The sequence below is a fragment of the Hippopotamus amphibius genome, chromosome 7, assembly GCF_030028045.1.
Source record: "Hippopotamus amphibius kiboko isolate mHipAmp2 chromosome 7, mHipAmp2.hap2, whole genome shotgun sequence".
Classification (NCBI taxonomy): Eukaryota; Metazoa; Chordata; class Mammalia; order Artiodactyla; family Hippopotamidae; genus Hippopotamus; species Hippopotamus amphibius.
Window position 1 is genome coordinate 3,210,684 of NC_080192.1, and position 26,323 is coordinate 3,237,006.

General features: G+C 60.7%; 2 protein-coding genes across 2 annotated transcripts in view; one reads left to right on the forward strand and one right to left on the reverse strand.

The window, feature by feature from the left end:
- CERK (ceramide kinase) overlaps nt 1-15,154 on the forward strand; it is a 51,750-nt gene extending 36,596 nt beyond the window's left edge. The window contains exons 7-13 of the mRNA XM_057740949.1: nt 3,765-3,839; nt 4,696-4,848; nt 7,468-7,573; nt 8,831-8,907; nt 9,941-10,146; nt 10,872-11,080; nt 12,764-15,154. Of these exons, the coding sequence (XP_057596932.1) occupies nt 3,765-3,839; nt 4,696-4,848; nt 7,468-7,573; nt 8,831-8,907; nt 9,941-10,146; nt 10,872-11,080; nt 12,764-12,836 (899 nt within the window). The 3' untranslated portion in view covers nt 12,837-15,154. The remainder of the gene's footprint in view (nt 1-3,764; nt 3,840-4,695; nt 4,849-7,467; nt 7,574-8,830; nt 8,908-9,940; nt 10,147-10,871; nt 11,081-12,763) is intronic.
- A 3,144-nt stretch (nt 15,155-18,298) lies between these two features.
- Nucleotides 18,299-26,323, reverse strand: part of GRAMD4 (GRAM domain containing 4) — a 42,627-nt gene continuing 34,602 nt past the window's right edge. Inside the window, exons 10-18 of the mRNA XM_057741042.1 lie at nt 25,700-25,771; nt 25,568-25,611; nt 25,381-25,490; nt 24,593-24,747; nt 22,918-23,062; nt 22,055-22,148; nt 21,539-21,623; nt 20,642-20,710; nt 18,299-20,395 (exon numbers count right to left, since the gene is read on the reverse strand). Of these exons, the coding sequence (XP_057597025.1) occupies nt 20,294-20,395; nt 20,642-20,710; nt 21,539-21,623; nt 22,055-22,148; nt 22,918-23,062; nt 24,593-24,747; nt 25,381-25,490; nt 25,568-25,611; nt 25,700-25,771 (876 nt within the window). The 3' untranslated portion in view covers nt 18,299-20,293. The remainder of the gene's footprint in view (nt 20,396-20,641; nt 20,711-21,538; nt 21,624-22,054; nt 22,149-22,917; nt 23,063-24,592; nt 24,748-25,380; nt 25,491-25,567; nt 25,612-25,699; nt 25,772-26,323) is intronic.

Here is a 26,323-nt window from a genome sequence, read left to right on the forward strand (position 1 = left end):
GGGACCCTGGCGGCTCAGGCTCGGGTAAACACCCACATTCTCAGACGGCTCTGTGGATGGTGCGGGCACCCCATTTTCTTGGTGAAGATGCGGGGTGCCAGGCTGAGGTTGCGTGGCCGCCCAGAAGGGCGTGGACGGTGGGGCTCGGAGGCCACTCTGCCCCGCCGGGAAAGCCTGTCCTTCTCCACGTGACTGAGTATCGCCTGTGTATGAAGGATGTTCCCCTCGGTGGGTCACGTTTTCCAACTTTTCTTTCAGGTTAAGCTTTTATCTTGTACATGGTGTTTCTGGACTACATGACCTTTATTTTTCTACATTCTAATCTGTTTTTCCTTTATGCCTTTTACCACCATTGGCCCATGTGGCACTGATACCTAAAACCCTGGGCGCTTAAAATGGTTAAAGAGCGTAAGAGCTCAGGCCAACCCCACCCCCCGGCCGTGCTCCCGGGCAGACGCCCTGCTTCTCTGCAGCCTGGGAAGGACTGGGTCGTGCAGTGGGGCTGAGCGGCCACACAGACTAATGTGGCGTAAAGGGGTCTCCGAGAGTGGGTGCACTGGAGTGGAAGCACTGCTGGGGCTGGGTCCATCACCTCTCAGAAAGGCTCCCGGGCCCCCATTGGAAGGAGCCCCCCCAGCCACTCACCTGGACCCTCGGCTGCAGCTGAAGCGCTGCCTGCGGGTGCCCGGCGCCCCCACTGCCAGCCCGACGGCTGCAGACGCCCCGCGCTCTGGCCCTCCAGCCCCTCGGGCATCCTGGTGCCTGCGTCCTGCTGGCCTCCTGCGGGCCGGCGACGCTGTGGGACCTGCGAGGGAATGAGGGGGAGAGACGGACGATCAGTAAGAAACAGAGCAGAGAAGTGGGGTCTTGGGGGGCACAGTCCAGACGGGCGCGGGGCCTTCCGGGCGTGACCCTGCTCGGCGCCCTGCATGCAGGCACGGTGTGCCCGGCAGGAGGGGACATGCAGAGGCCCCGAGGCTGGTGCTGTCAGAGGTCAGGCGGCGCAAGCAGGGTGAGTGAGAGGCTGAGCTGCGGGGGTGGGGGTGGGGAGGTGGCCCCGTGAAGGATTCTGAGCAGGGAGGAGGCTGAGCTCAGTACCTTCTTTAAAAATCTAATTTTTCAGCAAAATAATCCCTGAAACCTATTAGAAACTCAGTTTATTTACCGTATTTGTTTCCCAAAGGACTTGGGTGGCAGTGAGCGCATGTCCCCCTGCCCAGGGCAGGCCCACTGAGTCCTCTGCTTTCTCCGCAGAGTTCAGGTGCCTGTAGCTTCTGCACCATCTCACACGCTCAGGGGATGTGTTCACGGTTCGTTCCTAGTGAGTGAACTCAGGAAAGTGGGCCACGTCCAGCCCAGCCCTCTGGAGCGGGCGGTTTGCCCTAGGTGTGGCCCAGGCCTGACCATCCACCCAGTAAGGCCGTCAGCCTGTCCCTGTCCTGTCCGTGGTTCCCACACAAGGCGCCTCTCAAGCAGCTTCAGGTGACAAGATGCTGTCCTTGAGACGGGCCATCAGAAAGGGCCATCGTCGTTGCAGCTGTAGAGGGTGAGGCGGCAGGGGTTTCCCCAGAGCAGACCCCTATTCGGGACAGATCCTTTTGTGAGATTTTCAACTTGATTTTTAACATCTGCTTAATAGAGCAATTAGGGTCTAGATAGACCCAGAAATAAAGAGGTAGTTTAAAGGTCAAAAGGACATGGTATGAAGTACAGGCCACTCATTTCTTCATTTTTATTTGAGATCACGGCTGAATTTCTCCTGATTAAAAGGTTATTGAAGGGGCTTCCTAGGTGGCGCAGTGGTTAAGAATCTGCCTGACAATGCAGAGGTCACGGGTTCGATCCCAGCTCCAGGAAGATCCCACATGCCACGGAGCAACTAGGCCCGTGTGCCAAAAAAAAATAAAAAAAATAAAATAAAAAATACCTCTTTAAAAAAAAAAAAAAAGGTTATTGAATATACAGGTTTATATCTGATTAAGTGCAGGGGAGGTTGGCTGTCTGATCAGCTCTGAGGCGTGATTTGTGAAGGAGGTGAGCCGTGTACCAGGCCCGAGAGGAGACAGCGGGCTCTGGAAGCTCCGGGAGCTCTCAGGATGTGGAGCTGTGCTTCCAGTTAATTGCATGGCTCTTTTGGAGTTAATTCTGTCGGAAATGTTTATACCCATTTTTCGGGTGCCCTCAGTTCTATAAGGGTGCGGAAGATAGTCTGAAACCACGTGGTTTTCCTTAGATACTGTGAATTCCATTTTAAGAATTAGTCACTCCTATAATCGTAAATGTTCATTCAAACAGTTTTACTTTTTTGGCTCATTTTTGGAATGTCATTCAAGTCTTCAGGTTGAGATTAATAGAAAGGAAACATATACACATTAAAAATATATGTCTGTATGTGTTTATATGTTACCAACCATACGAGGCATATGTTCACTTAGATTTAATAGTTAAGAGCCTTCTTCTCTGATCTCAGACTGGACCAGGTTCTGTTGCTCTAAGAGATGACAAAGGCTGCCTGCAGTCTAGTGCGTCTGTTTAGAACCATGAACTTTCAGGCTCCACATAGGCCGACGGACCTGTGGAATGTTCCAGGGCCTGAGAGCACAGCACGTGGACCCTGCCTGCGGCTGGGGCTTGCGTGCCTGTTAACAGGATGGGTACTCCCTGTGCTGGTTGTGTGTCTGTGGCAACACTACTGTGCAGTTCTGGATCCTGCACAGTTTATCCTCGGGAGATCTAGACGGGGGTCTTCAGCTCTTCAGCAGACGTGTTAACATTCAGATTGCTCAGCCCACCCCGACCTGCTGAGTCAGGATCCCGGGGGTGGGGCGGGCTCAGGAATCTCTTATAAATAAGCACCCGGGAAACTCTCTGCGTGCTCAGGTGCAGCACAGAGGCGGCGGCGGCGGCCCAGTGAGAACCAGGCCGGACCTGGGAGGACCCAGCATCCCTGCCGCGCCCGCGGGGTGCAGGCGCTGGCTGGGTGCTCTGAGGTCACCTCCACCGTGCAGATGGGGGTGTGGGCAGGAGGAGGTAGGGCCCCTGGCCGAGCCCGTGGGGTCCAGAGCCGGTCCAGCTGGCCCCTGACGTCTGTCGCCGGCGGCTGCTGTGCCCTCAGGACGCAGGGCCGGGCGGCGCTCCGGGTCTCTCGCCACACACAGGCCTGCGGTGCTTTTTCTGTGACCTTCACAAGCTGTCCTTGCTTTGCACGCACTTTCCCACTGGCAATGCCTCGTGCAGAGTCGCCTTGGTCTTGTGGTCCGGGGCCCCAGGGCTGCTGCTGTCTTTGTAGAAGCTGGGAGTGGCGACACCGTGCAGGGGCTGAGCTGTGTGCCCGGGCTTCCTAGGCGGCACAGTGGTTAAGAATCCACCTGCCAGTGCAGGGGACACAGGTTCAATCTCTGCTCCAGGAAGGTCCCACGTGCCGCGGAGCAACTAAGCCCGTGCACCAAAAAAAAAAAGAATTGAGCTGTGCGCCCACCGCCACCGCCGCTTCAGGGGCTTCCCAGGCCCAGGGACTGGGGGGTCCCTGCTGCCCCAGAGCCGTCTCTGAAAGCTCCGAGGGCTGGTAGATAGTAGCCAAGGTCAGTCTCAGTGCTTTTGATGAATCAACCTCAGTAACTAATTTTGTAGGTGAATCGGAGTTACTCCTTCTTATTTACTCCAGGGCCATGGAAGAAAGGGAAGAGCTTACCGCTCGCACACTTGGAAACACATCAGGACCTTAAGTTATTATAATGATATTAAGGACCTTTCGCCCCTTTCAGGGTCGACAGACTGTGTGTGCTACTCGACGGTTGGCACGAACGACGCAGAGACCTCGGCGCTGCACATCATCGTGGGTGGGTGCCCGTCAGCGCCGCGCCTGGCTTGCTGGGTCCCGGGCCCCCGGCACACGGGGCCTCTGTCCACCTCGCCGTGCGGGTGCCCCGGCCGGTCCGCCCGCGGGGCCCTGTCTGCCGCCCTTCCCTGCCGCCTCCCATCCCAGCCAGCAGGGGTGACCTTCAGAAACAGAGGCGCAGCTCAGAACGCTCCGGTGCCCCCCCAGGGGCTTGGGGGTGCCCGGCACCCGCACCCCGGCGGCTCTCCCAGGCGTCCCCCGCGCTGGCCAGGCGCTCCCCTGCCCCGACACGTCCCCCTCGTCTGGAGCCCTGCTCTCAGCCCTCATCCCCGCTCGGGACTTGGCCCCTTGTCACCCTGTGGGGACAGGCCTTCCGGGCCCCACCCTCCTCCTCCCCACTCCTCTAGAAAGTGCGTCCCCGGGGAAGGGAGCTGTCCAGGCGCCTGCGGGGCGCACAGTGGCTGCCCTGCCTGTCCTCGTCCCTGATGGCAGTGCTACTTAAGTGTCACCCAAGGGCACGGCAGGGCTGTGCGTACGGAGGGAACGTGTGTGACTGTACGTGCGAGAGTGCCGGGCGCCTTGTCCTCATGTCGCGTCCACCTTCCTTTCAGTGAGTCATTTAGCGAGCGTCACGGTCACGTTGTTTTTCCCTCCCTACAGAACGGCTCTCCAAGCCCGTTTTGGAAATTTGAGTCAGACTGAGTCATTTGAGTCGAGAGCAGGAGGCCCGGTGCCCCAGGAGAGCCGACCACGGCCTCGACCGCCTCCTGCTCTGATGCGGGGGCTGGCCTCGGCCGCCGGGCGCGGGGCGGGGGCGGGCGGGGGCGGGCGGCGTCCACCCCGGCCTCTCTCCGCAGGGGACTCGCTGTCCATGGACGTGTCCTCCGTGCACCACAACAGCACGCTGCTGCGGTACTCGGTGTCCCTGCTGGGCTACGGCTTCTACGGGGACATCATCAAGGACAGTGAGAAGAAGCGGTGGATGGGTCTCATCAGATACGACTTCTCAGGTGGCTCGGGGCGCGCCGCGCGGGGCCTCGGGCACAGCGGCGGCCGAGGGCCGTGGCCTGACGGTCTGGGGCGGGGGGCGCGGCCGGCCGCCGCGGGAACCACCGGGGGGGCCGTGGGTGGAACGGAGAAGGATGGAGGTCGATCCCAGATCGAACGCGCCCGTGACCGCCTGCACCCTCAGGTCGCCTGCAGCACCAGCCTTTCCGCGTTTAAACGCAGAAAAGACGTCTGAAAGGATGTAAGATTCAAAGCTCGACACTTGTGGCTGAGACGCATTCCTTGGCTGTATTTAATGAGTGTCATTTCTCTGGTCACTGCCCTTTGTGGTTTGCTTTTGGGTAAACCTACAGGCACACCTTGGAGATATGTAGGGTTCAGCTGCAGACCACCTTGAGAAAGCAAATATGAAAATAAAGTCACAAGAATGTTTTGCTTTCCCAGTGAGTATAAAAGCTATGTTTACACTGTAGTGTTAAGGGCATTATGTCTGAAAAAAGGTACATACCTTAATTTAAAAATACTTTATGGTTAAAAAATGCTAAGCGCCATCGGGGCCTTCAGTGAGTCGTGACTTGGTGCTGGCGGGGGGGTGGCCTCGATGTGGGCGGCTGCCGCTGGCTCAGGGCGGGGGTGCCGGGGGTGGGGGCGGCCGCGGCCGTGTCCTGACACACGGCCGTGTCCTGACACACGGCAGCAGTGGAGTTTGCCTCAGTGACGGACACGTCCCCTCAGGCGGTTTCGCCGTAGCCTGCAGTGAGATTCGATAGCACGTTACCCACAGGAGGACCTCTTTCTAAAGCGGGGTCAGTCCCCCGACCCAGCTCTGCTGTATCAGCCACGTTTGTGTCGTGTGTGACAGCCTGTCCCCGCAGCCCCTGCACCAGGAGTGGACGCCTTCTCAGAAGCCACGTTCTCTCCTCATCCACTCACGTTTTATCGTGAGAGGAAGCGAATCAGCCCCACCTTCAGGCCCCACTTGTTTTTCTTTTTTTAGCTGCATTGGGTCTTAGTTGCAGCGCGCAGGATCTTCGTGGCGGCGCGTGGGCATCTCTCTGGTTGTGGCCCGCAGGCTCCAGGGCGCGTGGGCTCTGTCGTTGGCGGCACGCAGGCTCTCTAGTTGAGGCGTGAGAGCTCAGTCGTTGAGCCGTGTGGCCTCAGTTGCCCTGCAGCACGTGGGATCTTAGCTCCCTGACCGGGGATCGAGCCCACCTCCCCTGCGGTGGAAGGTGGACACCAGGGAAGCTCGCTCTAGTTCTCCGGCTGTCTCCACCACACCCGAGGTGACGTCCTCCACTGGGGTCTTGACCCCTCCCAGTCATCCATGAGGGAGTCCTGTCAGTGCTGGTATTTCGACCTCATCCCGTGCATCATCACCAGTGTTCTCGGTGGCATCTGGAGTGGTGAATCCTTCCCAGGTTTTTGGTTTACTTTGCACAGATCCACCAGAGAAATGACTGTCTCTGGAAACTATAGCCTCACAAAATGCATCTCTTGAGGAATAAGACTTGGAAGTTGAAATGACTCCCTGACCCACGGGCTGCAGAGTGGATGTCGTGTGGTCGGGCACGAGAACAACGTGAATCTCGCTGTCCATCTGCATCAGAGCTGCCCCTGGGTGACCAGACGCGTCGTCAGTGAGCAGTCATGCTTTGAAAGGAATCTTTTTTTCTGAGCAGTAGGTCTCAACAGTGGGCTTAAAAATTCAGTAAATCATGCTATAAACAGATGTGTTTATAAACAGGCTCTGTAGCTCCATGTATAGAGCACAGGCAGACGAGATGGAGCATAATTCCTAAGGGCCCCAGGATTTTCAGATGGTACATGAGCACTGGCTTCAACTTAACACGGCCAGCTGCATCAGCCCCTGACAAGAGAGTCAGCCTGTCCTTTGAAGCTTTGCAGGCAGGCACTTCCCTAGCTGTGAAAGCCCTAGGTGGCATCTTCCTCCAGTGGAGGTCTGCTTCATCTGCCCTGAACACCTGTTGTTGAGTGGACTGTGGCTCGTGGCTGATCTTAGCCCGGCCTCCTAGCTGGCCGCAGCTTCTACACTTGCTGCTTCGCTTTGTACTCTGACGTTATAGAGATGGCTTCTGTCCTAAACCCTCGTGGACCAGCCTCAGCTAGCTTCACACTTCTCTTCTGCAGCTTCCTCCCCTGTCCCAGCCTTGGGCGTGCTGGGGGTGCAGGCAGCTCGGTGGGCAGCACGCCCGTTTGCCAGAGACGCCGGCCACGGTCTGGTGGCAGGGCTGCCTGGTCTTTGTCTTAGGTTCTTCCGAGACACTGAAGTTGTAGATGACAGGGTCAAGCCTGGGGGTGCACTGGGGGCTTCACAGGACAGAAGCCATAGGCCACGTCATCGAGGCTACGAGGGGTCACTGGTGGCAAAGATGTCCCCGGTGCGGCATGGAAGGCAGCCCTGGTGGCCAGGAGCCTGCAGTTCCCTGTGACAGTGGTGATGGCTCAGTCTGAAGCCGCAGGGGGCCCTGTCCTCCTGCAGACACTGTGTCCCTGGCGTTTCAGGTGACCGGCACGCGCCGCTCTGCAGAAGCTGACGGCATGGTCTTCTGTCCAAGCTGTGACACGTGTGGGTGTGTTTCTCTGTCTCGCCCTGTTCTCAGGATTGAAGACCTTCCTCTCCCATCACTGCTACGAAGGGACCGTGTCCTTCCTGCCAGCGCAGCACACAGTGGGGTCCCCGAGGGACAGGAAACCCTGCCGGGCAGGGTGAGTGCATCTCTTGCGTGTGTTTCTGCTCAAATGGTGAGCCAGAAGCAGCACCCGCTGGGCTTTGCTCCTGCTGGGAAGCGAGAGGGCGGTACGTGCAGCGTCGACGGGAGGTGCTGGCTCAGCGGGTCCTGTGGTCAGGGTCCTGAGCACCCTGAGGGGCTGCCACCGTGCCACTCCCCGTGCTGGGTCCCGGCACTCGGGGAGGCCCAGGGACGGGTCCGGTCCCCATTGTCCGCCCCACGGACGGCTCACACCACGCTGTCTGCTCCCCTGGCGGGGTCTGGGAATTGATGAAAACGAGCCGCTTTACAGACAGCTCTGTGTGTGCCCTTGGGACCCCCGTGGAGCTGACTGGACGGGCCTCCTGTGCCCCCACCGGGTGCGGCGCCCACCCCGCGGTCAGGAGAGGCCAGTCCAGACCCCGGGCCAGCCGCGGGGTCCCTCCGTGCGCCCCGCCGCCTTTCACCCGTGCGCCCCGCCGTGCTCAACGGCCCGTGCCGGGGCTAACCTGGAACACGTGTCCGGTGGGTCACCTGTGCCCACGGCCACCAGCTCGTCTCACCCCAGCTCTGCTCTCTGAGGGGCGGGGAGGCCGTGGGGTCTTCTTCCTTCTTTGAGTCATTAGGATGTGGACCCTTCCTTCCCCTGGTCCTTTCCTCCTTTAAGTGAAGAACTTGAGACCATAAAATAGAACAATTAGAGTCCAGGCTTCTCTGACTCAGCTGCCGATGAGCTGATTCCACCAGCAAACCCCCGGCCTGCTTGGTGGCCTGAGTCCAGCGGCGCCCAGGGCTGCAGACATCTTCCAGACCAACAGCCAAGCCCCGCGATCGCTGCTCGGAGTCGTTTACCTGCTTGTTACGGACTGGCCCAGATCACCACCACGTTACCTGCTTTGTGAAAGGGAGCCAAGTCTCAGGCCAGGAACCCGCGGCTGGGATCCGCGCCTTGTCCTTCGTCCCAGCCGGTGCCCCCCGCCCCCGCCCCCGGCATCAGGGCCAAGCTCAGCCCACTCCCCAGGCCGGCAGAAGGGCTTCATGGGCTGCTCTTTGCTTTTTGTAACATTTGTAAATTTTCAAGGACATGTTATCTGTGTCATGTTTAAGAGTAGATCTGATTTTGAGAACTCTAATATGCAAAGAAGAGATTTTTAAGTGAAGCCTCTGAAATTGAACTTCCTGTTCTGTGAAAAGAATTCAAATGCTTTTGCAGTCTGCACGTTACAGACAAGGTGGGGATGTTCTTGTCCTCCAGGTGCTTTGTCTGCAGGCAGAGCAAGCAGCAGCTGGAGGAGGAGCAGAAAAGGTCGCTGTACGGCTTGGAGAGCACCGGTGAGTGGCTGGGCGGACGCCGTCGTGGCGGGACCTGCAGCCCGGCCCTCGGGTCTCGCCCCCGCCCCCCCGCCCCCTTCTTTGCTGGGGCAGCTGCTTCCTCTTCAGCTCCAGGCAGAGTAAATGCTCCCTTCGTCAGACTTTGGGGTGGAAGCGCCCATCTTCCGCGTTCCTCTGAGCTACTGCTGTGCTGCCAGCCGGGCGCCTGTCTCTAGAATGCTCTAGAACGGGGGCCGGCGGGTGGTCTTGTTGAGGGCCTGGAGGAAAGGAGTGGGCTCGGCAGTGCTCCAGAAGCTATTTGTGGAGGCCGAAATATGAGTTTCATGTCATTCTCACACGTCACAAAATACTTCCCTTCTTTCTATTTTTTTTTTCTCTTTTAAGATTAGTTAATTTATTTATTTACTGGCTGCGTTGGGTCTTCGTTGCTGCACACGGGCTTTTCTCTAGCTGTGGCGAGCGGGGGCTACTCTTCGCTGCAGTGCACGGGCCCCTTATTGTGGTGGCTTCTCACTGCGGAGCATGGGCTCTAGGCGCGTGGGCTTCAGTAGTTGTGGCATGTGGGCTCCGTAGTTGTGGTTCGCAGGCTCTAGAGCTCAGGCTCAGTAGTTGTGGCGCACAGGCCTAGTTGCTCTGTGTCATGTGGGATCTTCCCGGCCCAGGGATCGAACCCGTGTCCCCTGCATTGGCAGGTGGACTCTCAACCACTGCGCCACCAGGGAAGTCCCAAGATTTTTTTTTCAACCATTTAAAAGTGTAAAACTCATCCTTAGCACACAGGCCAGGGGCCAGATCCGGCAACCCCTGCTCTAGATTGTGGTCCCAGAGTCCCCAGGCGTGGGCCTGAGAGTCGGCCCTGCCTCTTGGAGGTGACCCCAGCACAGTGGCTGGCGCGGCTTTCTCTGCATTGACGCTGGGAAGCGGATCGCGTGGCGCGTTTGCAGGGCCGACCCCTCCTGGTCCTCTCGGGTCGCCTGCCCGCCTGCCCAGCTGGGATTTAATGTAGCGTCTGCAATGCTTCTTCCCGCTTCAGAGGAGGTGGAAGAGTGGAAAGTCGTGTGCGGGCAGTTCCTGGCCATCAACGCCACCAACATGTCCTGCGCTTGTCCCCGGAGCCCCCAGGGCCTCTCCCCTGCCGCCCACCTGGGAGACGGCTCTTCCGACCTCATCCTCATCCGGAAGTGCTCCCGGTTCAACTTCCTGAGGTTTCTCGTCAGGCACACCAACCAGGGCGACCAGGTAGGGGCAGGGCCGCTTCCACATGACCTGCGTCAGTGCTGACTTCCACCTGGGCAACCCCGATCTGTGGGCTGTGGGATCTGCTATGAATTCAGAGGGAAGAAGGACAGGTTTTTCTGTTTGTATTTCACCCATTTTAAATTCCGTCATAGTTACTTCTTGTAAAATCTCATTTAAAAATATAAAGTCTTTGAGCACAGAAATTGGGAGGCATGGATGTTTCTCTTTCTATTTAAAAACAGCACAGAGTGACGTAGTGCAGTTTTCTGCTGCCCTTGCGGGTCACGTTCAGCCAAATCTTCCGGTTCCCAGAAAGGGGTTCGATTGCCACCCTTCCAGCAACGCTTTCCTTAGGCACTGGCATCCTTGTAGTGACACCGGGGGGACCCCGCGTCTAATAATACCCAGATAATTATGACTTTTGGTCAGTCTCTGACTTTAGTAAAGTTTGTGATTCTCAAATTTTTCTAAGATCCGGTCCAACAGTGTTTTTAGGTGGCTTTTAAAATACTGCTTGTTAAAAAGGTAAACAATTGTGCAAGTCACTGCTCGGGAACCGAGGAATTCTTTAATACGTGTCATTCATTGTGGGTGAGAACGTGGGTGACCATCTCTCTTGTCCCCAAATTGTGGGAGGAGCCGCTGGGAGCCCCGCCCCCCCCGGCTGTCCCACCCCCAGCACAGCGCCCCTGAGAGCACGTTTCCGTCTCGCTGTCTCTTGGTAGTTTGACTTCACTTTCGTGGAAGTCTATCGCGTCAAGAAGTTCCAGTTTGTGTCGAAGCCCGCGGAGGACGAGGACAGCAGCGTCCGGGGCCGCGGGAAGAAGCGCTTGGGGCAGCTGTGCAGCGACCACGCCTCGTGCTGCTGCGCCGTCTCCAGCAGCGCCTGGAACTGCGACGGGGAGGTTCTGAGCAGCCCTGCCATCGAGGTCAGGTGAGCAGGGTGGCCCTGGGGTTCTGTGAGCCTGGCACCCTCACAGCCTAAAGCGTAAGAGGGCGTCGCAGATGCACGTGCGTTTCCCCAGGTGAAGTCCCCAGGGGATGCCCTTCTCTCAGTTTTGGGAAGATGCTCAGGGCTTGGTCTGGTCACAGGCTTCAGAGCCCCCCAGTTTACTTTTGTCTTCCACATCCTGCACTCCCAGCACTGGCATCCTCTCTCGTCTCTTAACTAGTAAACGAACTAACGAACTGCCTTCGTGGGCACGTTCCTAGTCCTGGGTCCACTGACTCCACCAGGAGGTACTCCGGCCCCAAGGGGCCCAGCCTGCGGCCGAGCTGAGGTCCAGGCGCCAGGCCCACCCCTCTGGCCCTGAACCTATCGGGCCCGCTGTATCTGGACTTGGGAATCTGTAATCTGATTATATGTATTTATTACATCACCAGATGAAATATAAGCGCCAAGAAACTTTTTTTGCCCCACAGAAAGGCACAGTAAAAGAAGTTGTTTTGTTGAAAAAGGCTCTTGATTGAGGTATGGGTGTAAAAGTAAGACGAGACTGAGGGGGAACTGTAAAGCTCCGGAAGGCTCCTGTCCTGTTACAAACAGCTTTGGGATCTTGGCCTACTTTAAGGACTCTGGCTGAGGACAGCAGAGCGGGTGACACGAGAGGCAGGCCCCCACCCCGCTGCGTGGGAGGGCGGCCGGTGGGCACACGCGTCCGTGTTTCAGGGTGCCGTGTGCATCCCCGTTACAACCCGCCCCCAGCGGCTGCTCCCAGCTGGGCCTGCTGACAGCTAGCGTCCAAGCAGAGCCACGGGCAGGGCAGGCTCTCCAGGCTCCCCGAGTCCCCATCCACGTGCTCCCTGCTCTTGTGACCAGGATGCGGCCAGCATGGCGGTGACTGCCCTGCTCACACCTCGGGACAAGAGGCAGCGCCAGGGTCCGAGGAGATGGCACCCTGCCAGGCGTGCGTGCGGGGGTTTGGCTTCCGTGGGCTCATTTCACAAGTTAAGGGAATGGAATTATTTTTAATGCAGGCCAATGAATTGTAGAAAGTTAGAAAAGGCATTCTTTTGTGAACTACATGCTACACGTCTTGACAAAGATTACAGTGCCTTGAACAGCGAGTCACTTAATCGTGGGGTTTTTATAACTAAACATCTCTGGGGAGGCTGGGATGTCATTCGTGAGGTGGGGCGGTGGCCCTGCAGACCCCGCTCACGTGCTGTGGCTCCTTGTGGAAGGCGGGGCTCGGGCTGGTGTGGGGTCGCTTGTCGCCCGTGACCCCAGGTTTCCCGCGTCTCCCACACGCTCGGGGTTGCCCTTCGTGGAAGCCTCCCTGTGGCCCCGTCAGCTCGGTTCTCACGAGGAGACCGAGGCAGGGAGAGAGGCGGGCCTGTGGGTTTGTCACTCTGCCCGCGGGTGGGACGCTGGAATTAGAACTGGCTCTACGGAGTCCCGATTTCCACTTGGCCATCAGCTGCCCTTTGCAAAACATGTCTCTGAGGAGTGTCAGGAAATCGCTCTGCGTCCTGACCTGTTGCTGCCGGGTGGGACCAGAGCGGTCACCGTGAGACCCACCGTCCTGGTGAACGAGGCCCGCCTCCTCCCTGGACCAGCTGCGGGGCCGAGAGTCGGGGCACACGGGGGTCTAAGGGTGGCCCTTTGTCTCTGCAGGGTTCACTGCCAGCTGGTCCGGCTCTTTGCACGAGGAATCGAAGAGTGCCCTAAGCAGCCGTCGCCGCGCTGAGCCGCTGTCTCGTGTCCCCGGCCTTCTTGCTGTGCTCGGGAAGTGGGAACAGTGTTCATGAAAATTACTGCAGACCAATTATGTTGAAACACATTCAAATTTAGACATTTATTTTTGATAGTTAAATCTTGATTTTAGGAAAAATCCCTTTTGTCAGCAGTTTTGTGGACACATTTGGCATTTTCAGTTCTACGTGTCTGGGGTTGCGTTTCACGTAACTCATCCTTGGCGAGCAGCGCCTGCTGATGTGGGAGCGCTGTGCTGGCTTCGTGGGTTTCAGCCACGCTGACAGCCATTCGTGGCTCCGTCGCAGTAACTGTAGGGACAACGTGATGTGAGTGCTTTCCATCACAGTCACGCCACCTGGCCACGAGTGTCTACAGGGTCACTCATCTGCTTGGCAAGACTTACCCTGTAGTAGCTTGGGATCAGGTTCCAGAAAGTAGCTGATTCTCTCTGCCTTTGTAGTACCTGCATCTTGACTTGCGATTAGGACATGATTACTGGACCCTTTCTGTCCCGTGCAACTACAATGCAATGTCATAGTCCTGCTTGAACTGACGCGTCCAGAGTAGCCCGTTCTAGTGAGCGGGAAGGACACTCAAAGTAACGATACTGTAGCTTTAAAAATCTGAGCCCTCGCTTTCCTCACAGTCATGTTCTAGACAATCCAGCCGGGAGCTCTGGAAACCGGCAGCTTGTAAAGCGCTGCAAGTGTTTTACTCTTTTCGATGTGGGGTCCCCGTGCTCTCCGCACACACAGCGGGGATGCTGTAGCTGGGCTTTGTACGAGGGGAGAGAAGCAGCCGCGTGCGGTGGGTCAGGCGTTCCTTTGCAAACTGTGTGAACTTCAGACTGAGCTCCCTGCCGCCAGGGGAGGGTCCCATGCCCCGGGGTTCCCTTGGCGCAGCCCCGCGTCTGCACACGTGGTCCAGGTTTGTTCCTTTCTTATCGTCACACTTACTTCTATATATTTATTGAAAGTTTTGTCCTTTTAAATCAGAAGAGTATAAACAGTGTCCTCACTGTCAGTGTTTTTGTTTCCTGCTCACGCGCTGGGGCCACCCCGGGCCCAGGGCCGCCCCTCGCCTGGGCCGTGTTTTGTTTGGGTTTGTGCTTCCGTGTGTGGCAGACGCATCTAAAATAGCTTTATTTGAAATGTAAGAGGATGCAGCGTCAACTGGGACTTGTGAAGAGGGAGCTGGACCGTTACGAGAGGTGGTCCTTCACGCAGGGTCCGGCAGTCGCTTTAGCATCTGACGGACATGGTTTATTTTTACAGTTTGCAGCGATTTCTCTTCGGAAGGACACGTGACACGTCCTGTCTCATCATTCAGTCCTGCCCAGGTCAGATGAAAGGGCAGCCTCAACAGTGGTTTCTAGGAGACCATGTCATTAAGCAGTTGTGCGAGTCGCATGATTTGATGGTAGCTGGTGGGTGAGTGACGTCTGGGGATGAGAAAGAAACATGCTGCCGTTCTGTTGGCGTCGCCCCCTGTGGGGAAGAACCCAAACGTGCACGAGCTCTGCGCGGGGGCAGCACGGGCACCACGGCCCCCGAGAGGCCCTCCAGTCTTTATCGTCCCCGGGAAACGTTTCCGACGCCCTGTAACGCACTGCCAGTTCTAGAAAAACAGTCCAGGCTGGAGGGTGAGCATTTTACATCCAAGAAGAAACCCTGCCACGCCACGTGGTTCCCGAGTTGCCTTGGCGGTGTTCACCGACCGCCTGCTGACATTCAAGATCACAGACCGTGGAACTGCCCCTGGAGGTTGTGTGACTGTCTGAGGACCTTTCCCCTCCGCCAGGGGCTGTGGATGACCCATCACGGGACCGGAGTACCTTTCAGACCCTCCCTCCCACGTGGGAGGACTCTGGGCAGAGCGCCCACAGCACCCACACGGCAAGATTGTCAGGAAAAAATCAGAACGGATAGCTGGACAGTGAACGCCTGGGGTCACTGAGCAGCGTTAGTGTACGGTGACCTCCCAGCTGGCCCGCTGGTGGACCTTCCTCCTGGTCACCCTGATGCCGAGGCGAGGGCGGCGGCCGACTGTGTCCGTACTGCAGACCCGTGTAACTGGGCGGTGTGGGCGGAAAGTGGCTTAATTTCCTTTCTGATCTTGCTGGCTTCAAGATTAGAAAATGGAGAATTTGCTCTGACATGTTTGAGAAGACAAATAAAATTGTTACTTTGGGCAGAATTCAGCTTCTTTTTTCTCTTACAAGTTCCCGTTTTACAAAGCAGAGTATTCTTTGTGTAAAACACGTAGAGTTTAAAGAACAAGAGTAAAATAACAATGGTGTACCTACTACCCATGCCAAGAAATTGAACTTCACCCCACGCTCCCCATGTGCCCTTGTGCACTGAGCCTCCCCGCCTCCACGGAGGAGGTAACTACTGTTGTAAAATCTGAGCGTATCACATCCTCGCTTTACCCGTGTGAGGTCAGAATGTGGCGCCCCAAACGTGCCACCTTGGCATGAGGACTGTTCTGAGCAGAAGACGGTTAAGAGGCGGCAAATGCGAAAAGAGCGCTCCCCCATCTGCCAGAAAGGACACACCGTCCCCTTTGTGAAGGTGTGCCCCCTCTTCTCTCCTGGGCCACCTTTGTCCCTGGAGACAAAGTCAGCACTGGGCTGGCGCTACACAAACAAACCTTGACAAACAACCCTTCTCTTCCGTTAGTTGCCCCCATGTAAAATTCCCCAGCATGTTAATTTTACCCTAGAAGCCTAAACTCCCATTCCTTTGTCTTGTCACTTCTTGACAAATTTACTGCCCTTTGTTAAAATGGCATTTAAGGCTCCGGGTCTGACCACCTCTTTGGGTCTCCCCTGCTTTTCTACAAAGGCCTCCGGGCACATAAAAAATTTAAATGTTAGCATCAGATAAAAATCGTGTGCCGTTTCTTCTAACTTGACTGTTGTCACTTTAATTCACAGGCCCCAAAAACTGAACCTGTGAGGGTAGAAGAAAGTTTTTTTTGACCCTACGTGTTTATATTGTCAGACAGCATCTTTAGTTTTCCAGGCTTTGCTCTTTATGTACAGGCATCATACTGTGTCATTTTCTATAGCTTGTTTCATTCTGCGGGTGTTAAGATGTTTTCATCACGAAACAATTTTCCAATCTATGAACACTGCATATATTTCCGTTCATGTAAGTCCTCATTCATGTCTTTTAATACAGTTTATAACTTTTCCACATCTCTTTTGTTTAGATTTGTTCCTAGAAACTTCCTCTTTTGAGGCTGTCATCCTTTAAAATTGTTGTTTTTATGTAGAAAAGCAGTTGCTTTTTATGTCAGATTCTATCTAGAAAACTTGCCGCTTACTCATCTGTAGATTTGGGGGCTTTCTGTAATCACAAATGTTTGCGTATTTTCCTTTACATTCTTATTGTTGGTGGGATGCCAGCCCTTGACAGTGGAGGACACTGGGGTCCAGGGGAGGAAGGGGCTGGGCTTCCTGGTTCCAGCGTGTTTGCGGGGGCAGGTCTCAGCGAGCTGGACGGCCTCCCACACACATCCCCCTCGACAGGTCTTCCAGACTGTCGGCTCACGGGCAGAGGCTGCTCCCTGAGACTCCTGCCGGGCAGCCTCCGGGGTCGCCTCGCCCCTCACTCCTCTCTGGTACAGCGAATACCTGTGGAACGAGCTCTGCCGGTTGGCTGCCGTGGGGTGAACGTATCGCTCACAGTCCTCGGTGCGTCCCTCTGGCACGTGTGTGACCTCATCTGCCTACCATCACACGGCCGTTCAGTTCGCTCCGTGTATGCGTGTTCCAAACAGTAGGTGCCTCTGAAGAGAATCCGCGTCAAGAACAGGGATGTGAATCTCACTTCCCTCCGTGTTCCTGGCCCCCCGCGCCCCGCCGTCCCCCAGACTCCCCACCCCGCGCTGGGGGGACGGCTCTCCGGGCTGAGAGCACAGCTTCTGCTGGGAGCCCTGCAGGGGCTCCGTCTCCCCAGGAACAAAGGCCCCAGGGACCCCCAGGTAAAGCCAAGAGCAGCCTTCAGGGCGCCGCCGTGAGAGGCACGAAGTGAAACACACGGGCCGCGGAGACCACAGCAGTTGAGATAAGGTGGTGGTGAGTTTTCAGCAGCGACCAGCCTCCGGTGTGCCCTGTATCGCCACGTTCGGTGATGGGATCTCTGTAGAACAGGCACGTCGGGGCTGTTGCCTGGGAAGCCCCACCTGCAGGGTGGGCGGGGGTCGGTGCCACCCACGCCCTGGGCCCCCAGCCCCTCCTCACCCCGCATTTCCCTCCAGGGAGCGGGCTCACTGTGGACGAGGGCAGCCGGAGGGACGGGTGTCGGGCTGGCCCTGCGGGGCCGGGGGCTGGCGGGGAAGAGTGACGGGGGGCCGCACCAGAAGGGAGCAGAGGCTGAGTGGGAACTTCAGGGGTCAGGTTTCTTATTTTCTTTTAAAGTCTATTGAATTTGCTACAATATTGCTTATGTTTAAGGTTTTTCATTTCTTGCCCTGAGGCAGGTGGGATCTTCGCTCCTGGAGCCTGCAGCCCCTGCACTGGAAGGCAAGGCTTACTGCTGGACCGCAAACCTTGGGTACAAAATCACAACGTGGGTGCCTTGTCAGGAGAGTCACCGGGGAGGGTACAACACTCCCAGGGGTGTTTGGTGTCTACAGGTTCCCCCGGGGCCACTGTCCCGTCACTGCTGGGTCCCGGCACCCAAGACAGTGCCGTATGTGGATGGGTGGGTGAAGGGAGGGATGGCTGGATGATAGATGGGTGGAGAGATGGACAGATGTGGTATCCAAGGCTGCATCCCTGACAGCGGAGTTGGCCCACTGCACCTGGTTTCCACCGGCTCCGGCCACTCCCTGAGGGACCTGGGCAGGCTTCTGCCTCCCGGGGACTCAGGGTGCAAGAGGCTGGGTGTCCTTGGGTGGCCCCAGCGGTTTCAGAAGCCAGGCAGGTTCCTGCATCCCTGTGTCCAGTGTCAGCGACTGGACCGGCTGAGCCACACATGCCAGGAAGGACCCCTCTGCGCAGGGTGCCCTCGGCCTCCCACCCTTCAGCCTCAGGCCTCGGGGGGAGGGCCGCAAGCAGCCCCCGGTCCCAGAGGTGCCCACAGCCCCCGGCGGAGGCGCTTCTGGGTGGGGCCAGGACCTGCACCCCAACCTGAAGGCACTGCTTCTGCCCCACCCCCATGGTGTGGCCGGCGCTGGACACGCCGCCCTGCCGGCCACGCCCGTCGCCAGCTTCCTCCCTCCTCCCGGCCTCTCGACGTCCACAGCCCACCTTCCCCCGACAGCCCACCCCCTGGGTGCCCACCTCACTCTTCGTGCCAAACCCCCCCCGCCCCACAGAGACCCTGGGCCACCCCCTCCGAGGGGACCATGGCACCTGCCTGTCCCGCTGCAGCTGCCTGCGGTGCACGGGTGCCAGGGACGCCGAGCCCCCCCCACCCCCACCCCAGCACAAAGCGTTTCAGGTTTATTTAAATAAAAATTTATAATTTATACAAGACTTTTTTTTTTAAACAAGGTTTTTCTTAAAAAAATGTTACCGGGGATTTTTTTTTTTCATCGGTTCTTCATACAGTACAATCCTCTTGTTGAACAAAAGTGACACTGGTTAACGAGTATTTACAGATCCAAAATAGACTCGCGCTTCAGACATAAAAAATTTAACATTCGTTCTAGTTCAGTGATTAGTTGCAGAAGTTAAACATCTGCCCAGATTTACACAATTCAGTAAAAACTACAGGTTCTCTCCGACGGGGAGCCCAGAGCCTGCACAGGCCCACGCTCTTCCTGGCGGGGGCCCTGGGCTTCCAAAGGAGGACCTGCAGCGGGCCCCCGTGCAGCTGGGGGCGGCCGCGCCCCACGTGGTCCGTTTTCATCTCCCTTTCTCCTCAGAAAGGACTCAAACCAAACCACGTGGCGCTGAAGAAGAGACGTCCATCCCAGTGCAGGGACCCCCCCCCCCGCCGCTGGGCTTGGGGACACGTGCTGACCCCACCGTAGCCCCGGGGAGTGAGGTCTGAGCAGCACCGTGGGTGTCACTCGCAGTCACCCTGGGCCAGTTCAGGGCCCCCCCCCGCCGCGCCTGAGGCACAGAGGGGGCCCCCTGGGGGTGCACCCCCAGCCCCACGGGACTCGGTCCACCTGCGCTGACCGTGGGGCCAAGGCCCAGGTTTAGGGTGGGCTCTGCCTCCGTCTATGAAAGGTCAACCTGCAGAACCACGAGACAGCGCGCCAGGGTGGCCGGGAGCCGGGCGGGCGCGCGGCCCCGGGGCCGCGCCCACTGGGCGGGGCGTGTGCTTGTCTGGCTGGCGGGCGTGGCTCCCCGCAGCGCCCTCCTGGGTGGCCCCTCCACCAAGGGTGGCAGGAGTGACACCACCCAGTTGCCCACCCAGCCAGCAAATGAGGAGCAAAGGTAAAAATTACATCTGAAAAATGATACAAAAATAAGAAAAACAGCTTGCTCTCTGTAAAAAATATAATCTTCTGTTTCTTCAAAAAACAACCTCAGTGACACCCAGAGGACTCAGGACAAGCTGAGGGCCTGGAGGTGCCCGTGTTGGACGTGTGCTGAGCGGGGGCGCGGCCTCACCGGCCCCACCGGCCCCTCGGCGTGTCCGTCCCCGAGGCCCCTGGCCAGTCCCAACACCACGCCGGCCTCAGGGACGGACCGGGCCTGCGAGACGCCCGCTCTGGCCTCCCCGGGGGTGCGGGCTCGCAGCCCCTCCACCCCCGCGGGTGTGCAGGCACCAGGGGTGCGGCCCCCGGCCCCCAGGCTCTGCTCACGGTCTCCCCCCGGAGCCGGGGGACCGCCTCAGCACCCCCGCACAGTCCCCACGGGCCTGGGTGCCCCATCCCTCCTACCCCCGCCCGGAAGCCCCCCTCACCCACCAGAGCGCCCCAGCCCAGAGGCCGGCTGGAGCCCCGAGGCTCGGAGCGTGCCCGGAGCGGCGTCCTCCAGGCCTTTGCTCCGCACAGCCCCCGCATCCTCGGCCGATCGCGGGCCCTCGGCCAGCGGGTCAGCATCGCACGCCGAGGACGCACACGGGGGCCTCCCTGCAGGACTGGCGGCGGGTCAGGGGCCCCCGCGTCCCCCGTCGCCGCGTCCTTCACCCCGGGGAGGGCCCCGCGCGCTCCCCGTATGGCTTTGGTGCGGAAGAGCTGCTGGCCTCCAAGCGCCGGGCCGTGCAGCCGCGCCGGTCTCTGCCCAGTGGGGACGGAGAAGGCGCGGCTGTGCGCGGCGGTGTCCTGCGTGCCGTCCTTCCCAGTGGCCTCCCCGTCCACGGGACGCGCCCACGAGAGCCCAACCCCTGCGCGGAGGGGTCTGTAAAACGCAGGGTCAACACAACAGAAACCACAGATCAGAGGGATTATTGCAAAAGATGACGAGGACGTCCAGTTTTTCTCCACTACCAAATTGTTAAAAAAAAGAAAAACTCCCAGCGACGAGGAGGGGCGCCAGGACTAGCTGTCACTGCCCGACGCCGCGGCTGTGATCTTCAGGTACTGGCCGAAGATGGTCTCGAAGGCCTCGTCTCTGTGCACCATGGCGCCGAACACCAGCGGCTGCCGGGAGGGAGGGAGCGTGGGGGAGTCCGCGCACGGCCAGGTGCACGCGGACCGCGGACACGGGCAAGGTCGCCCCCACCCAGAAGCTGGGCTCCCGCGCCCGCCGCCCCTCCCCACCCCAGCACCTGCGCCGGGCCTCAGCCTCCAGCCCCGGGCGGGAGGGAGGAAGGGGCATCCCGGGCCCCTCCGCCTGGCCGCCAGCCCGGCCACCCCGCCGTCCCCTGGGCCCCGCCCGGCGCTTACTTTCTGTGTTGACGGTGTCGACACCGCAATCCCCATGCCCGACCCCGGCAGGACGGAGAGGACCTTGTACTGAAAGCCAACAGCATGCCCGTCACCACCGGCCTCTCCTGGGGACGGGGCCACCCTCCCACACGCCAGGGCACTCTCCTCCGCGGAGCCCCGAGGGGCCCAGGCCTCCCCAGGAACAAGAGGACGAGGACTGATCGTGTGACTGAAACACCAGCGCTGCAGACACTGCAGCCCGAGCGAGGCCGGGGTCTCCGAAGGAGCACTGCGCTGGGGGAACAGGCCCCCGGCCCGCCTGTGCTCCTCTGAGCCCACTGACGACACGCCTCTCTGGGAGGGAGGGACCCACTGCGGCCACGGGGGTGCTCCGGACACACGCTGAGAGGGAAGGAGGTGCTGCCCAGCGGACCCACCCCCGCCAGGTGTGCGCGTCAGGCTCCACGCACACCTGTGCCTGCTCCACGTGACACGACGGGAAGTGCTAGAAAATACTGGGGCCGGGACAGCCTGCCCTGGGGGCTGTCTCAGGGCCGAGGGGCAGACGGCACAGTGGTGAGCGTGGGCTCTGGCACCCGGCTGCCGGGGCCCAGCTCACGGCGCTCCCCTCCCATCCGTGCGAGGACGCCAGGCACTGGCCCACCAGGCACAGCGGAAGGGGACGCCCATGGCGCGTGGATACCCCTGACGGGGGCCGAGGGCCCCGGCACAGACACCGCCTAGGACGGGAGCCCTGACGTGGGCAGAAGCAACGCCTGCCCGACCATCCAGGTGGCACCCCCTCGTTCTGTTCTAGAAGCACCCCACTCCCACCTCGACCGCCAGCTCCGTGACCCTGCAGCGTCCCTGCTCCTGAGATGGGGGGGAGGTGCGGACAAGGGGGGTGGCACCCACCTTCTGGATGTCTGTGATGTCCACCAGCTTGATGACTTTGTTCCTCTTGGAGGAGCCAGACTTGGAGCTTTCGAAGCACAAGTAACTACCCGGGTGGGGGGGACACGGACAGAGCACACAGCGGCAGGTGAGCGAGAGGGGACCGCGGCCGGCCGTGCAGACACAGGGCCCCTCGCCTGCCGCGACAGCACTGGCCTCTCACAACCACTGACTTTCACAGCGTCTCACAGCTTCTCAAGTTGAAAACCCCCGGCTCTACACGGAACCCGACGACCCGACGCGCACTCCCACGACGTGAGCACCCCTGGGACGCCCAGCGAGGAACGAGGGCCCTGGCTGCTGCCCGGGGGCTGGGGCCCTGGCGGGCGGACCACACAGTGCCCTCCACGCGACACGCGTACCCACACTGGGGCGTCCCGGGGCCCGAGGGCAGCAGGAGCAGCGGCTCGCAGCAGGGCTGGGCGCCCCCCCGACCCTGGCAGCGCCCGAGGCCGCGGCCGCTGTGGCCTCACTCACTTCTCCGTCACATACAGGACCCCGTTCCTGATGTAGTCGGTGGGCATCTTCCGGTCCCTGTTGATCAAACAGCAGCGCCAGCCGTTCTCACACACTATCGGGGACAAAACCGACCATGACTTTCTCCCACGGGAAACACCCGCCCCCGACCTGACGTCGGGACCGTCGGCACTGGCTTCTCGAGGACGTACTGACGTTCACCCTCCACCATCAGGGGAAACCCGCAGTGGGGGGGACGTGGCCTCTGAGAGCCTCTGGAAAACAGCTGTTTCCCCTCTCATGTGAATGGGCAGGGCTTTTGGGGTTTTATTTTATGGAAAAGCACGGTTTAAATAGATCAAACTGGCGTTGCAGCTCTCAGGGCACATGCTTCACAGGAAGTCTAGGTCAGCAAGAAGAGAGCTCAGAAGGTTAAAACAAATTCTCTGAAGCTCTCTTTCTGCAGCTGGTATCACACACAACAGACACCAAACCGGTGAAGCCCCCACCCCCGCCCACGGAGGGCCAGGCAGTGCAGGAGTTTTGCAGGAGGCCGACCAGGGCCCTGGGCTCCCACAACCCGCCACCAGGCGGCCACGGCAAGGGACAGGCTGGCCGGGGCGGGGCCGGGCAGCAGCTGCACGCGGCGCTGAGGCTGGCGGCCACACCGGGCTGCGCTCTGCGGCGCTGCCTTGGCGCGGGCCTCCTGCCTTTCTGCCGTCAGACCACCCACTATAGATGCACCCGGCCCGTCGGACCCGCCTGCCCAGGGAGCCTGGGAGGCGGGCGGCCCTCCCTCGGCCTCCGCAGCCCATCCCCTCCGCCAGGCCCCCGGCACCCGGCAGGGCGATCCCGCGGGCCTGGCTGCGGCTCGGCACACATACCCGCCAGTGGACGCTCGTTTTCCGTCAAGTTGAAGATCTCGTGGAAATTGCCTTTCTTAGTGCCGTGAACGCGGCCGGCGTCCTCGTCCTTGCTCAGGCCGGCGGGCGCACTGGACACGTAGCTGCGCGAGGAGGCCGTCTGCAGCTGCCGAGGGCACACGACGGCGCCGTCAGCCCCACCAGCCGGGTTGGGGGCTGGGAGAGGGGCCGGGGTGCACGCGACCTCCCCCAGGCCCAGCTGCAAACGCGGACACGCGGAGAGGCAGTCCCGCCAGACGTAGGGGTCGGTGCGCCTCGTCCCACAAGCCCCGCTCTGGGCAGAGCAGCCTGGCTGCGGGGGCAGACCCCCTCCCCACGACGTCGTGCCCCGGGCGCGGCGCTGAGCCCAACCCAGCACGTGTGGTCGGGGTGCCGGCAGGCCCTCACACCCGCGCTGCGGGCCCCGGACCCCGCGGCACAGGCCGCTGAGAGCAGCGCTCGCAAGTTAACCATCCAACCACAGCAACACACGGCATCGGGGCGCGGCGGGGGAGGGCGGTTCCGCACGGACGCCGTACCTTGTTGTGTCCCGACAGCTGGCCGGAGGGGACAACAGACACATGTGACCGAGACACAAGAAAAGGCGGGTCCACGTGACACGAGGTCGTACACACCAGCTGTGCGAGCAGCACCGGCGGACACGTGGCCACGGGACGCCCCGGTAGGGTCGCCCTCCACCCCACAAGCCCACCGCCCGGCCCCTTGGGTCTAAGACAATCAGGGAGCCAGGCTGCCCGCTCGTGGGCCTCACCCCTCGGGTCCACCTCCGTCTGTGTGACCAGAGCCCACCCACCGGCTCACCGAGCTGCAGGCTGCCCCTGCCTGCCCGGCTGCACACCCAGCTTGTGAGTGTGGGCCCCCAGCAAGCTTCGTTGTCCTGCAACCAGGAAGCCCGACACACACTTGACCCAGAGCTTCCCTTCCACAGACAAAAGCATCAACCAGTCACCAGAGGACACTCATACACGAGACTCTGAAATCCAATGTCACCTCCTCCAGGAAGCCCTCCTACACCTCCACGGGAGTCCTCCCAAGCCCAGAACCTCCCCGCTCGACTGAGACCCGAAGAAGAGCCCCAAGGCCGGCTCGCCCTCTGCGTCCTGGCTCTGGACACAGTGCCCAGCGCTCACATGGCCTTCCACCCAGTCCCAGGCTGCGAGCACACAACGTGCGCACCTCAGCCTCACTGCCCGAGCCTCGGAGCCGGGGACAGCAGGGACCCGGGGACAGCAGGGACCCGGCATCCACCCAGAGAGCAGCACTCCCAGGGCTCCCTGCCCCCCCGGCTCCGGGGGTCTCGGCAGTCACGGCCAACACCCGGCACCCTCCTGCCCTGGGCCTGGGGGCCGGCCGGGCTCGGTGGGGCCCTGTCCCCAGCCAGTCTGTGGAGGGTGGGGGCCTCCCGACCAGGCAACGGGTGCTTCACGGCCTCCCCCAGCAGCTGTCCCCGCCCAGGGCTGGCCGGCCCCGGGACGTCCATCCTGGGCCCCTGAGACAGCAGAGCTGCCCACGGGGAATCCGCCCTCACAGGGGTTCTAAGTTCTTTGTGTCAAGGGCCCCGGGAATCGGAGACACCCGCCTCCCAGCGCGGGCAGCAGGGTGTGGCCGTGCGTCTCCCGGCCGCCGCGGGGCCTACCCTGCGCGACACGGCCGTGCTGGAGCGCTCCTTGAGCTGGGGGTCCGTGGGGAGGCTCTTCCAGATGATGTAGGGGGTGTCGTACTTGGCGCGCAGCCTCGGGCAGCGTTTGAAGATGAAGTCGATGAGGAAAAACTTGATTCCGGCATAGAGTCCTGGGGGCGGAACGAGGGCCCGCTTCACCCGCGTGCTCTGCAGGGTGGCCCCCGCCCCGCCTGGCACTCCCTGGAGGGCCTCCCGGGACCCAGGGGCGGGAGGCCGGGCCTGGGGTGGCTACGCAGGGCAGGGAGTCACCTCTGTGTGTCGTCACCTCACGTTCAGGGGTCGCTGGGGCCAACCAACCAACCAGACAAAACCGTCCTCCGAGGGGGTGTGAGCAGGGCTCTGGGGGACCGGTCCCCAGCCTGCCTACCGCCGCCTGGGTGGGCCGGCGGCGACGGCCAGGGCTCCCCCACCCCGTCCGGGCGCCCGCGTCGGCCCAGGTCCCCAGAGGGACGAGACAGACCGCCCGGAGGACGCTGCACGTTCGCTGGGGTCCGTCCTCCCCTCCAAGGCCTCGTTCACCGGCCCTGGTTTTCCCGGCGAGGGGGGCGGAGGGGCGAGAGACCAAGGCCCCGCCTGCACGTTGGGGGCCGAAGGGCAGGTGGGGGCCGCGCGTGGACCGCGAGCCCCCGAGCTGCGTGGCCGCCGCACCCAACCCTCCAGCTCAGACCCAGGCGCCTGGACGGGGCCCCCTGCGCCGGCTGCACGGCGCGCCGGTGCTGCCCGGCCGGCCGGAGGCCCCTTACCCACGGCCAGCCCCACCAGGCGGTAGGGGAAGAAGCAGGAGGCGAGGAAGGCGGCCCACAGCGCGACGTACAGCTTCTGCGTGGTCTCAGGCTGCACCCACATGAACAGGCTGCGGGGAGAGGGAGGCTCAGCGGGCGGCGGACGCACCCCCGGCGCGGCGGGCGGGCGGGCAGGCGCCCCACGTACTTCTTAATCTTTTCCAGGATGTCGGCCATCTTGCCAAAGAGGTTCTGTGTGGAGAAGCGGCGGCGGTCACGGCAGGCCCCCAGGGCCACCCGGCGGGCCACGCCCCCCCAGCCCGGAGCCCGCCTGCGGTACCTGGGCTTTCTGGGCCACGTCCAGCACGAGCTGGAACTTCTCGGACACGGTCAGGTCTTCCTTTGGAGGCTCCTTCGGGCAAAGGGGAAAGAGAACTTCCACTGAAACTCAACAGTTCAGAGGAATGACGGACAAAAACAGCAAGGCGGCCTCCCAGCCCGGCCACCGAGGCCTCTCCTGCCCGACACAGTCAGCGGGACGGACATCCCCGGGGGGCCCAGCCCGGGCAGCTGTTCGGGCCGACCCCCGCCTGGCGCCTGAGCGCGTGGTGGGCAGCCCCCCAGGTGGGCAGGGCTGAGGCTCCGACTCCTGCCTCCAGAGCTGCATCGGAGACCACAGGGCCCGCGGCCCGCCACGCTTCACAGGCGCGGGAACTGCGTTCCAGCAGGGGGCCTGACGTGCGTGTCCGAGTTCCTTCAGCAAGAACCTCGGGAGGACCTCCGGGCCCCAGGGCACAGGCCCGCCTCCCCCGAGACGCCCCCCCCGACCCCATCTAAAGGGGCCCCCGTAGACTCCACCGTATCCTGCACCCCCGCGGCGTGTCCCGTGCGCACAGGAGGTGCTCAAACACCTGACGAGGCCCATGGACGCACGGCGGCCTCCCTCCTGCCCGTGCCCGGTGAT